Below are 14090 nucleotides of genomic sequence, written 5' to 3' on the forward strand. Positions count from 1 at the left end.
TAGTGTAGCCGGTGATGCAATTTTGTTAATTGAATTCAGTGCACCCATAACTCCGCCCGACTCAAAGTGATATCGAAATTACCTCATGGATAATGTAATAAAATTGGCAGCATTGCATCTCACTGAGACACACTGTTTGAAAATCTGTGTTGGGTTTTGTTTTTTGCGTGGTGGCAAATAATGTGGCTGCTGCAGACTGGGCTACGCTCCGCGGGCATTGGGTCTAGGTGACGTTGCTGGAACGTGCAAGGGCCTGGCGGGCTTCTTGAACTAAAGATTTCGGCGGCAAAAAGAAGAACAGCGAGAGGAACAAGGAGAAGAGCGATAGTCATTTGGAGAGCACCCACAAACTGATTCCGAGAGTCATTTTGCGTCTCTCTCGCACCTGCAGGGCACGCCCCATGAGTACGAGAGAGACAGAGCGACGAAAACGACTCTCGAAATCAGTCTGCTGGCCGTTTACGTAACGGGTATGCCAAAAGCCGAAGCCGAACCCATAGCGAAGTGCACGGCGTGATGGAACTCAAAAAAATAAAAAATCAGCTGGGAGATGAGGGCACTGCGGGGGTTCACCTGGAGCACTTGCCAGTCGGGGGGAGGGGGGGGGGCGCAACCGGTCCGGGCGGCTTCGGCCAAGTTGAGACCGCTTGGCGCAAGTCAGGACTGGGTCAGCCAAAGGACCGCCCCATGCCGCCCTGCACTGCTCAGCCGAGGGCCCGAACCTTTGACTAATTAACCTCGCGGTTCGGGAGCGGACACCACCAAATGTACAGTCCTCCTAAAAGCCAGAGGGAGTTATTGCGGGATTTTGAACCTCAGTAAAGAAATGCTGATTCAGGCGATGGTACACTAATGTGCGGGACGCATGAGCGAAAAAGGAAAGACTGTTAATTTTGTTCAAAACGTTGAACTCGATAGCTGCAAACGAAAATACTGTGCATACAGCCAAAAGCTGGATAGCCACGGCCCAACCCTAACATTTGTTCGATGACAGCTAGGGTCAGGGCGGGGAAGAACTGGACAGGGGAAGAACTGAACACCCAATATTTTTCTTCAAATGCTGTATGCGCAGGCTTAACAACAATCATGTGAACCGCTGATGCCACGGAACAACTTTTGATGGTTGTTATGCCTGTGCATAACGTATTTGCAGTAAAATATGGGGCGTTCAGCTATTCCTCTGTCTAGTCCTTCCTTCCCCTGACCCTAATATGGGGTTGGTTTTCAAGTGGACGGTCGCAGCAACCGGCTGTGGTTGTAGGTATCGGTTTCATTCGATTGTTATTTATCGAATTTATCCTATACAACAGAGTTAATCACCTCACTAAAGTCTTTTTTTTTTCAGTGTGAGCAAAGCAGGCCCCAAGACATCTTGTTGCCGATACTTCGCAAAATGCGTCATCCCAAAATGCGTCAGCCAATGGCAGGCGGCCCCGGCCTCTAGGGAGAATCTTTAGGAGCCGTGCTGCCCCGAGGCTGGGGTCGAGGTTTGCTTATGGCACCAGGACCCACCAGGACCCGCTAGGACCCGCCAGGGCATTGACAGAGCAATCATACCCGGCGTGTGTTAAGAGCAGGCCGCTCTGCAGTCGCCTAGTGCAGTGTGAAGAAACAACCTTGGGGCCGGATGGCATACACCGTGCGGCTAATAGCACACACACATACGCACACACATAGACGCACTCATACGAAGAAATACACACACATAAGCACACTCACACATACGCACACACTCCCGTACACACGCAGACACGCGCGTGCGCTCACACACTCGCTCGCGTTCAGGACTCTCCCACTCGTCCGCCCAACGCAGGGACGATGGGAAAAAGAGGGGGGGGGGATCACAAGTGTACTCATGTGTACCAATTTGCCCGTACTCAGTGTACTCACAAGTTTAAAAATGGCGAAATTCACTGGTTTTTTTACCGATTTGGGGTTGAGTGCCGTTTAAAACGCTAAATAAAGCCTTAAAATGTGTTCAAATGTGAAGTTTATGAGTAAAGGAAGGTGTACTCACTCATGTACTCATGTGTACACCAGAACGCAGAGGGGGGGGGGGGTCTGTCACCGCATCCACGGTCTGAGCACAAGGGAAAGTAAAAGACGCGCTCTCTAAATGTTGTACAGTGAAGATTCTCTACATGGTTAAAATGTTCCATATTATGGTGGTGCAGCTGACTTCATAACATACCATTGAGAGTTCACTGTACCTTATACATATTTTGACGAATTTGTATTATGGTATTATGGAGAAAATCTCCACCATAATATGTTGGTGCAGCCTTTCACCGTAAGACGTTCACAGTGCGTGTATCGCACGTTTTCCCGCCAAAAGTTTACTCGCCGCGCGGAGGCAGTTCAGCGCGCGTCTCTGCGTCAAGTCCGCGGGAAAGGAAAGGGCGAAACGCGCAGAGCGCACGCGGGGCGTCGCGCCGCGTAGCGGGATGCAGCGCAGGACGCGAAGCGCCCCCTCCCCCTCCTCCCCTCTCCCCCGCCGCCGCCGCCGCCACTGCCAGGAACTCGACGTGGCCTTGAACTTGGCGGGCAACCGGAACGACGGCCTGCCCGCGTCCCCCGCGCCTCCCCGCCGCCGCCGAGCGAGCCGCCCCCATGACGTAACGGCGACGCGGCGGCGCCGCAGGCAGCCACTCTCGATTAATCGAGAGTCCACGCCGGGCGGGCTTCAAATAGGAGGGGCGGTGGCAAAAGGGAGGGGGGAGGGGGGGCTCCGAGGGGTCGTTGCCACACGCGGCAGGTCGACAAGGGCACGAGGATGGTCATTAGACGCAGTGCCCGCCACCGGAGCGCACCTGCAGTCCGACTCCCGACCAAGCTCCCGACAGTGCTCCGTCGCTCGCTCTCTCTCTCTCTCTCTCTCTCTCTCTCTCTCTCTCTCTCTCTCTCTCTCTCTCTCTCTCTCTCTCTCTCTCTCGGAGGGCCTCGTGAGAGCGAGAGGGACAGAGTCCCCGTTCGGAATCAGCCGGTGGTCGCACTGTCGTAATGCAAAGTGGCAAAAAAAGTGAACTGAATATTTTTTTCTCTTTAACAGCTAGCTGCTGCGCCGTTCGCAGAGACGGCGGCTGAGATCACCACCTACCTTGCGGTGGACGAGAGGGCCTTCCTGAGGGCGCAGCGGCGCGGTCCCGGACAACAGGGGATGGCGTCATGGACGCCGCCCGACATTGTCGAGTTTTACAAGTGAAAAGAAAATACGCTGGCCGGTCCTCTGATACTCGCATGCGCGTGGCGGGGCGTGGTGAGGCGGGGTGGGGTGGGGTGGGGCGGGGGGGTGGGGCGGGGTGGGGCGGGGTGGCGGGGCGGGGCGGGGGGGGCGGGGCGGGGCGGGGTGGGGCGGGGCGGGGCGGGGTGGGGCGGGGCGGGGCGGGGTGGGGGGGGGCGGGGCGGGGTGGGGCGGGGTGGGGCGGGGCGGGGCGGGGTGGGGCGGGGCGGGGCGGGGGTGGGGCGGGGCGGGGCGGGGCGCGGCGTCGCGGTGAGGAAAGCACGGTGCCCGCAGCCGGCCCGCGACACGTTTTCCTTGGCCTTTATATTCAGCCCGGCCAAACTGGGTTAAATGTGAGGTGCTCTTCAGCGCGGCGGCACGGCGGCACGGCGCGGCGCGGGTCTTTGGTGCGGACGGGCGCGCGCTGATTGGCTGGTTTCACTGTCCCCTCCCCGGCGGGGCGCGCCCCCCACCCTGCCCCCTCCTCACTACCCCCCGTCGCGTATGACCGATTTATTTGATCCTCCCCCACCCTGCGACCGCCCCCCGGCCGCCCCCGGCCGCCTCCCGACCGCCCCCGGCCACCGCGACGCCCCTCCGAAAGTATTAAATAGTCGGGGCCGCACTCGCGCGCCGTAGTACTCCGCGCTGCGAGCCTGGCCGACGCGTCTCCGCGGTCGCCGACGAAGTGACCGACGCCCACGCGCCCCCCTGACGCGGCCGTCGACCCCCCCGCGTGGCCAGCGCGTCGTGCCCCAGGATGGCGTCCAGGACGGCGCCCAGGATGGCGTCCAGGATGGCGCCCAGCTGCTGCAGGCTGGCCCTCGCCGGCGCCGCCCTGCTCGTCTTTGCCGTGGGATTAATTCGCTCGGAGATCCGTAAGTCGATCGTGATCCTGGTGCACGCGGTGCCCGCGTCCCCGCGGCGGTGACGTTGCGGGGGCACGACCTTGGTCACCACGGCACTGATAGGCCCGTACTTTGGAGGGCATTCCGAATCGTACCGGCGTGATCCACGATTCCACTTGTGAGTGACAAAGGGCCAATGGGTCCCCACCTTCGCCGACCGGCTTTCTCAATACTCGGCCGTGGTCCAGTCAAGGGATCCCGCCGCCGCCGCCCTGTCTCTCTCGCACCTCTACGGCACACTCCATGAGTGCGAGAGAGACAGAGCGACGAGCGTGCGGGCAGCCGAATCGCTCGACAGCCTCCAGCTTCCAGCCCAAAACGGGGCTTGCAGGCTTGCAGGCAGCGCGGCTTGCTGTGCAGCCTTATGGTGTGCCGGCCACCGCGGCGGACCGCGGTGCCGCGGCAACATGGCTATGGTCAAGTGTCCCAGTATTCCCCGAGGGGTCGGCACAGCAGTGGTCGGCAGGCCTGGATCCTGGCACGCTGCGCTGCTGCTGCTCTTGCGGGCGAGTTGCGTTAGCCATGCGCCAGCCGGGGCACAGCCTGGCGCAGCGCGGGCCACGTGACAGACACCCCCACCCCCTCAACACACACACACACGCGCACACACACACAAACACACACACAACAACAGGCGGGGATCCACAGGAGGGGTGAGGGGAGGCACGGGAGCGTTCCGTCCCCTGAACGCGTAGGGCGTAGGGCCCGAAAGGTAGGCAAAAAGACGCACTTTGTACTTGTGTGTAGGCAACTTTTGCGACATGGTAAAGGTGACGCACATGCTATTGAAGCAATTGGTCTATTCAAGGGTGGGCGGGGCACCTGCCAAACGATTTCGACAGCGTGGGAACTGCTGTCACTCAGACTTACACACACGCAGTGCACTCACACACACACACACACACACACACACACACACAGATGTGCATCCACACGCACAGATGTTCATCCACACGCACAATCATCTGCTAGTTCCTTAGCGAGGCGCTTTTGGCCTTGAACTTGGACCCGGGCTATGGCCTGTCCGGGACGTGAGGTAAGCAATGATGAAAGTGCAAAGTAAGTTCGCCGCGTGTCTGTGTGTGTACCGATGACGAGCCGTTTAGCTGTGCAGGCAGATTCGTAGTTGAGTCGAGAGTTGAGTTCATGGTCGTTAGGTTCGGAGGGGCGCAAGGAGAGGTGGCGGGCCCCAGTGACATCAATATGATCAATACTTTTTTTGTAAACAGAACAAAATTTGTTATTAAAGTGAAAAACAACCTCTTTTTTGCAGCCGAGTACATTAAAGTATGCAAGAGGACGGATCCCAACGTCAATAAATGCATCAATGCTTCCATCAACGCACTTAGACCAAAATTACTTAAAGGTAAGTACGGCCCTGTTTCTTAATCACTTGCTTTATTTTAATTTTCAAATATTATTAACCATTTTGTTCGTGTTCCCAGGAATACCGGAGTTGGACGTCCCGGGGGTGGACCCATTGTACCTGAAGGAGGTGCGGTTGTCGCGTGGGCCCTCGGGTGCGCGACTGGACGCCACCATTACCAACATCAAGGTCTTCGGCGCCAACACCTTCGTCGTGCAGGAGCTCAAGTACGTGCCGACGCAGTGCTGCCACTAATAGGCAAAAATCTCCACCATGCACCGAAAGGGTTGCCAACCTCAGCCTGACTACGAGGCCACTAATTCTCAACTGGGTTGCCAACCTCAGCCTGCCAATAGGCAACTTCTTGAAAAGGTTGCCAACCTCGGCCTGCCTACTTCGGCAACTTCTCGACTGGCTTGCCAACCTCAGCTTGCCTCCTAGGCAAATTCTCAACTCAGTTGCTAACCTCGGCCTGCCTGGTCAGTGGGCAACTTCGCAACAGGGTTGCCAACCTCAGCCTGGCTAGGCAACTTCTCGACAGCGAAGCCGAGACGTTGCCGAGTAGGCAGGCTGAGGTTGACGACCCTTTCGGACAAAGTTGCTTTGTGTGAATTTTGTCTGTGGTAGCACTGTTCCGATTGCACCTCACAACAGCACACGATCAATTGTCTTCTAGCCTTGCAAGTTCAAGTTCAGAACCCCATTTCGTGGCGGGTTGCCTATGCTCAGTTGGTTGGGCGCTCTGAGCGGCCCGGCCAGAAAACTGGTAGAAGCGGCCAAAACTCTAGACGCGTTTTGAGCTCCAATGTCGGGACTCAAACCGAACGTAAAGACCCCACCAAGGATTGTTCTCTGAACGAGGAATGGATTGGTGGGGTCACACCACACGTTCTGTTCGAGTCCTCTTTAGCGACTCGAAGCTCAAACCGCGTCTGGAGTTTCGCCCTCCCCCACCGGTCATCTGGCCCACTGATCGGCACCCCGTGGATGTTCATTATTGTTCCCGGCATCGCATTAACGCGCGCTAATCTGATGCAGGACTGACCTCGACAAGAACATCTTCGACTTCGACCTGCTGCTGCCGTACCTGCACTTCATCGGCAACTACAAGATCGCCATGCGGATCCTGCTGCTCAACATCCACGGCAACGGCGGGCTGACGGGCAACTTCAGTAAGGCGTCGACGACGGTGGGGGAGGCGAGGCTACACTCTAAAACTGTCTTTAAAAAAAACAGAAACGTCCCTGATTACGCAGAAAATGGCGCAAGCATAATACTGTGATTGCAGCTTTTCTCCGAGTTACGAAGTTTTTTCTTTGTACAATTCTTACAATGAAAATCCACTAAAGAAATCATAAAATGGAGAAATGTTGCCACGTATTAGGCTTTGCGCCGTAGTGACTGAAATTTGGCTCAAATTTCACAGTAAGGCAATTACGAGTGTGCTTTTGGTGAATATCTCTTAATCTGGCGTCTCTGTCACAGCCAACTACGCCTGCAAGGTGAGGATGACGGGCCACAAGATCAAGCGCGGCGGCGACGAGTACCTGGAGCTGGACCGCATGAAGCTCAAGCTCAAAGTGGGCGACGCACAGATCTCCCTGGCCAACCTCTTCGACGGCGACCCAGTGCTAGGTAATTCCAGTGACGCCGAAGTAAAAACAAAAACAAAAAAACAGCCGCACTCTTATTGATGACAAAGAGAAATGTCCACAAAGATTAACACAAGATTTACTATAATTGATTAACAGAGTGTCCACTGTTTTTTCAAAGAATGTGAGGTCCCGTTTGTTTGAATACCATATCACATCGGTTTGAAAAAGACACAAATTATATTCTAACGGATATAACGTCTATTCGTTGAAAAAATCAATGTGGCCAGCACTCGCCTGCACTCGTAAATTCGTCGTTCACTTGGGGCAGCCGACAGCGCAGCACACCTCTGTGTCTTTCTTTGGGCCCCGAGCCTCTTTAACAAGTACGAGAGAGTCCACTGTACAGGCTTGCCCGGCATACGATCATGTGTGGTCTAGCCTTTAATGGTAATGTGGTGACGGTAGGCAGGCAACCCCACTAACACGTGTGCCGTGCGTTGCAGGACCTATGGCGAACCGACTCATCAACGAAAACTCCCGCGTGTTCCTGGACGAGATCCTGCCCACGTTGGAGTCCTCGCTGGCCGACCTCTTCACGGACATCGGCAACAAGATCACACTCAAGTTCACGTACAAGGAGCTCTTCCCGTAATAGGAGCAGGTCTTTTGCCGGCTGCACATATTTTTTTTAGTCCCTTTTCTTGTTTTTTGTTTACATTGCGCCGGAAGGGACCTTAAAAAACACAAAAAAAAGAACCAAAAAGGCACCTAAATTGCCGCCACTGAGCGGGAGGTTGTTGTAAGCCAATCAGAGAGGTGGGCTGCTGTAAACGATTCATATCGTCCAAATGAGACTGATTCTCGCTGTGTGCGCCTTCCGAGCAGGCCACCCACCGTACAGCTGAGGAAACAAAAGGAGATCTGTTGTTGTGTTTTTCTTTCTCTTCTTCGCATCGCCATCGAGTGTAGTGAGTTCGCGACGCGACAAGTGTTCGCTGACATTGGAGTAAAGAAGTTGAAATAATTTGTCGTGGGAAACGACCGCCAGGCACAGGGAGGCCGCTTTTGCCGTTCATTGACTGTTACCAATAAGAGGACGGCTCCAAAAAAAGCGTCTCAGTGCATACTTTGTAAATAAAGTTGAATTCGTTGATTCTTATCTCCTTGCACTGTGCGTTGCTCGGCGCCTGAATGTAGGCTGCCCAACCTACTCCCAGCAGCACGGCTGGAGCGGTCGACACCCCCTCCCCCATCTCTCTACCCACCGAGGCGTCGAATGGGCTGCCTACCCGAACGGCGCAGCTGGCTGTTCGTCGCTCGGTCTCTCTCGCACCCATGGGGAGTTTCACAGAAGTGCGAGAGAGACAGACGATCATTCCTCTGTGACACGGAGCCTCGCGAGCCAATTTAAAACGCGGCGCTCGGGACGATGTCTCTCGCGGCCGTAATAATATGCTAGGTAATACGTGCACCAAAACAATTAAGCATCAGGGATGTAACGACGTCGAGCTGAGGCCGTGGTTTCGCCAGACATTCTCACCCGCATTACGATCTGACGTCTTCGACACGGGAGAGTGCGCGTCGTGCGGACCCTCGCCTCCGGGACTGCAGACACCAGCTGCAGCCTCCAGAACTTCAAGGCTCCAGACACCAGGACACCACACTCCAGGATCAAGTGCTCCAGCTCCAGGATCAAGTGCTCCAGCAAATCCAGACTCCTGGCTCCAGGACTCCAAGGCTTCGAGATTCCAGGACTGCAAATTCTAGACTGCAGGAACCCAAGACTCCACGATTGCAAGACACCAGGACTTCAAATTCCAGGCTCCAGGATTTACAGGACCTCAGACTTCAGAATTCCAGAATCCAGGATCCAGGACTCCAAGGACTTTAGACTCCAGGACTGCAGACTACAGACTACAGAATACAGACTGTTGTAGGATGCCAGAACTTCAGACGGCAGGACTGCAGGACGCCAGATCGCAGAACTCCAGGATTTCAGGCTTCAGGCTCCAGGACTCCACGGCGCGAGGTCATTCTCTGCGTTGGATGCACAGATGTTCTCACCCGCGCACGGCAACATGTAAAACCAGGGGGTGGCAACAGCCTAGTGCGCGCGTGAAGCGATGCGCGCCGCTCGGGCCGGCAAGGAGCGGCCGGGCGGCTGGGCCGCGCGGCCGAACCAAATTAAACAGAACTTTGTCAAAACTGCATCGAACTGAGTAAACGAGGTCATTTTTAGATTCTACGCAAAATTTCCTATCCGTGAGTGACAATGGAATGGACTTTTGGATATGTAAAACAGTTCTAAAATCAATTTGAAAACCAAATTTACGGCACCAGACAGCCGACTTGAAGTTTCCCTTTCACTAAAAAAGCTATTTCCGCTCGTTTTAGGTCCATACATACAACGAGCCGATTGTTGGCCACTATTTTCCGGGTTGCTTGGTACACTTGGAACGCCAATACGACTTCTGTAGCAGAAATGCCGATCCAAAAACTAATTTCCATTTTTGGTCCAAAATTGTATTTTGCAACTTTGGAGGTTAAAAGCACAGTTTGAAATAGGTTTCTCAGCATTGTCAACCTCACCAAGCAACCCAGAATTCAATTCTCTATCGCCCTGCTGTGTTGGATTTGCAAAAGGAGGTCAAACTTCTAATTGAAACGAAAAGGCCCGAAGCGCTGCAAAACCGCCAAAACAGTTCAAGTATTTTGTGGAGCTTAATGTGTGAAAACTATTTCTCAGGTTGTAAATCCAACCACACCACCTTGTAGGCCACTCAATTCTACAGCTCCATTGTAAGTTTCATCGCAATCGGAGACCAAGAGTGAAGGCGGCAGAATATATTTTAAAGTTAGCTGCAAAAATCTGCCGCAGCGATTTCTCATACTTGCGCTCGCTCGACCAATCAACCAAACTGATGGGATTTACAATTATTATAGCTGTCTTAACTCTTGGTCTCCGATTGCGATGAAACTTACAATGGAGCTGTAGAATTGAGTGGCCTACAAGGTGGTGTGGTTGGATTTACAATCTGAGAAATAGTTTTCACACATTAAGCTCCACAAAATACTTGAACTGTTTTGGCGGTTTTGCAGCGCTTCGGGCCTTTTCGTTTCAATTAGAAGTTTGACCTCCTTTTGCAAATCCAACACAGCAGGGCGATAGAGAATTGAATTCTGGGTTGCTTGGTGAGGTTGACAATGCTGAGAAACCTATTTCAAACTGTGCTTTTAACCTCCAAAGTTGCAAAATACAATTTTGGACCAAAAATGGAAATTAGTTTTTGGATCGGCATTTCTGCTACAGAAGTCGTATTGGCGTTCCAAGTGTACCAAGCAACCCGGAAAATAGTGGCCAACAATCGGCTCGCTGTATGTATGGACCTAAAACGAGCGGAAATAGCTTTTTTAGTGAAAGGGAAACTTCAAGTCGGCTGTCTGGTGCCGTAAATTTGGTTTTCAAATTGATTTTAGAACTGTTTTACATATCCAAAAGTCCATTCCATTGTCACTCACGGATAGGAAATTTTGCGTAGAATCTAAAAATGACCTCGTTTACTCAGTTCGATGCAGTTTTGACAAAGTTCTGTTTAATTTGGTTCGGCCGCGCGGCCCAGCCGCCCGGCCGCTCCTTGCCGGCCCGAGCGGCGCGCATCGCTTCACGCGCGCACTAGGCTGTTGCCACCCCCTGGTAAAACACCGCAGGCGCGGTGCGTAGGGTGAAGGCGAAAGCACGCGCTCGGCACCGAATTAGAGATGCATGAATGCCGCCGAAGGCGAGGCGAGCAGCATCATCGAATACGATTAATCGGAATCGAAGAGACTTTCCTCGCCGTCTCTATCGCGCGTTCTCACGGGAAGAACTCTCTTTTCGGCGTAAAAGTGCTCTGGCTGGCAAACACTTGTTTTTGCATGTAAATACGCAAAGCTTCGAAAATTCAGAGACCTTGACACATCTAAACATACACGGGATTTCTACGCACAATGCGAGCTCTCAGGTCCGAGGGGTGAATCACTAGTGTACTCATGTGTACAAATTTGCCCGTACTCAGTGTACTCACAAGGTTAAAAAGGACGAAATTCACTAGTTTTTCGGCCAGTTTGGCGTCGAGTGTCGTTTAAAACGCTAAACTAAGCCTTAAATTGTTTACAAATGTAAAATTTATGAGTAAAGGAAGGTGTACTCACGCGTACTCATGTGTACACCAGAACGCTGAGTGATTCACCCCTCGCTCAGGTCACGAAAGAGAGTAGGGGACGTCGGTCGATAATAGGTCACGTTGTGCATGGAAAGCCCCCGAGGGCGAAGAATCTATTCCACCGCACAATGACATGCAGTCGAGCATTGTCCTAGGTGCGTGTCTCATGTCACGTGCTGCAGGATATGCAGGCGGACGGATGCAGCCGCGGGGTAATTCAGCTTCAGCAGCCAGTAAACAACAACAACAACAGAGACACAATAAGCAACAATAAAAGCAGGAGCAAAGATCCGCCGCCTATCGACGACGCTCGATCAGCTGGAAGCCAGTCAAGGCCTCGCCGGGGACCTTCCTGACCAGGGGCACGCCGCGGCGCGCCGGTGGCTGCGGCCGGCGGCCGAGGCAGAAGACTCGGGAGGGGGAAGGACTTTCTTCGCCGTGATCGGCGCGGCGGCGCGGGGCGGGGTGAGGCGGGGATCCTTGCATCACGACGGCGACATTCTGCCGCTGCGTAGCTGTCTATATTCACGCCTCACGCCGGGCCGGCGGCGTGGCTGACAGACTCAAGGTCACCGAGGCCGTCGCGCAGGCCGTCGCGCTAGACGAGATTCCCCGTTCGGGCGGAGGAGGCTCTCCGCGCGCTGCCATGGCGCTGACCCCACCGACGCCCACCCTACCGACGCACAGTGGGCCAGAAGACCGGTGGAGGCGGTCGAAGCCCCGGACGCGTTTTGAGCTCCGTAGTCGCTTGGCAGGGACTCGAACCGAACGTGTGACCCCACCAATGGATTGCTCTCCGAACGAGGAATCCATTGGTGGGGTCACACGTTCGGTTTGAGTCCCATCAGTGACTCTAGAGCTCAAACGGCGTTTAGAGTTTTGGCCGCCGGCGCCGATATTCTGGCCCACTGTGCGTCGCCGACCCCACCTCAGAATTTGATTCCCGGTTCCTGGCAACCACGCGGCGACGCGATGGGTTGAGGCCAAGAGCGGCACGCTTCGGAGAGTCTCTCGGTGATGCGTATTATTTCACACAGAAAGAGAGACAGCCGAAAAAAACTGCGAAGGACGGTGCGAAAGTGAGTTGCGCCACTGGGAGACATTATTGGTTGGATTCAATGGAGTGTGTATTCTCACGTAGACAGAGGTATACTAGGGGTACGCGCCGTTTAGTTTGGGCGCGTAGTAGGCGAGCGATGCGTCTGAACACATTCTTATAGGAGATGGCGAAGAATATGTGCACAGTAAGGCCAATACAGTGTCTTCCGTCACGAAAGGGCCGGAATTCATGTCATTTTCGTGATTATCTTACTGAAAACTGCAGGAAACAATGGGAAACTCAACTTTGAAATTTTGGTCACAAATTGGTAAATTTTGGGAAAAGTAAAGGTCTGGGATGAAATTGGAAGTCATTTTCGTGATCAGCACACCAAAAACTGCAGGAAACTATGTAAAACTCGACTCAAAAATTTTGGTCCAAAATTGGTAAATATTTGGAAAAGTAAAGGTCTGAGATGAAATTGGAAGTCATTTTCGTGATCAGCACACCAAAAACTGCAGGAAACTATGTAAAACTCGACTCAAAAATTTTGGTCCAAAATTGGTAAATATTTGGAAAAGTAAAGGTCTGAGATGAAATTGGAAGTCATTTTCGTGATCAGCACACCAAAAACTGCAGGAAACTATGTATAACTCGACTCAAAAATTTTGGTCCGAAATTGGTAAATATTTGGAAAAGTAAAGGTCTGGGATGAAATTGGAAGTCATTTTCGTGATCAGCACACCAAAAACTGCAGGAAACTATGTAAAACTCGACTCAAAAATTTTGGTCCAAAATTGGTAAATATTTGGAAAAGTAAAGGTCTGAGATGAAATTGGAAGTCATTTTCGCAATTTCTAAGTGTGTTTCCTGTTCATTGTGTCGTAACATCAACCCTGACACTGTTACTCAGTCGAGTAACATTTAACAGCCAGCATTGAATTACTTAATACGATTCACAAATGCTTCAATTACCATTCGATATCTCCTTGTTATTGAACTTATGAATACACAATGTTATAAGTAATACCTAAAACGCCTTTTATCTCCCTTTTATTTTAAACTAGTGGATAAAACTACATTGATTTATCTCAATTAATTAAAAAGAGACACATTTACAGGCAGGCTGATTGCAACTACTTTACGGAGAAGACCTTCTGTCAGATCCAATGAATCGTTCCATTTGATTCAATGTCGAGCCCACTTATTGCTAAACGCAAGTTAATCTTATTCATAAAGATAGTCATGATGTGATATTTAATCTTTAAAACAGTATAGCATAAGTATTTACCTAACATTCTGAATAAATTAAAAAGACAGCCAACTCAAACCATGACTGACACAAATTACCAGTTGTCGCAGACAATGTATGGTGAATTTAAAAGAATCGTCTCATGAAATCATATGACCAAGTCACTGAATCGTCTCATTGAATCAGATGTCAAAGTCAAACCATGTATGCGCTACTCTCACTCACCATATAGTTATCTTTAAGGTTAGTACTATAGTAAACTTACAGCACTGCTATGAAGCCTTTCCCCAGAGTCAGTGCCAAGAGTCAGCAAAGACTATTTATTTTGGCAAGATTAGTGTCTGGTTTGTACTTTTAGATTGCATTGATCTATTTTCTAACTGTTATTGAGCAAAGCAAACAACTAAAAAGTATAATGTCTGAGAATAAAAATGGAAAGACACTCTCAAAACTTAAAAAGACCAAATCATTCTTGCAATTATCAAACGATCAAACACACTCCACTGAC

The 14090-nt window shown here is 52.2% G+C and overlaps 1 protein-coding gene across 1 annotated transcript; it reads left to right on the top strand.

Annotated features, from left to right (window-relative positions):
• Positions 1-3965: 3965 nt before the first annotated feature.
• LOC117643462 (protein takeout-like) lies at positions 3966-7834 on the top strand. Its single transcript, XM_034382381.1, has 6 exons — positions 3966-4098; positions 5402-5494; positions 5574-5721; positions 6533-6666; positions 6980-7129; positions 7593-7834. Exons 1-6 carry the CDS (start codon positions 3981-3983, stop codon positions 7739-7741), a joined length of 792 nt encoding a protein of 263 aa, XP_034238272.1. The 5' UTR covers positions 3966-3980; the 3' UTR covers positions 7742-7834.
• Positions 7835-14090: the final 6256 nt, after the last annotated feature.

This window comes from Thrips palmi, unplaced genomic scaffold (assembly GCF_012932325.1).
Source record: "Thrips palmi isolate BJ-2018 unplaced genomic scaffold, TpBJ-2018v1 HiC_scaffold_17, whole genome shotgun sequence".
Classification (NCBI taxonomy): Eukaryota; Metazoa; Arthropoda; class Insecta; order Thysanoptera; family Thripidae; genus Thrips; species Thrips palmi.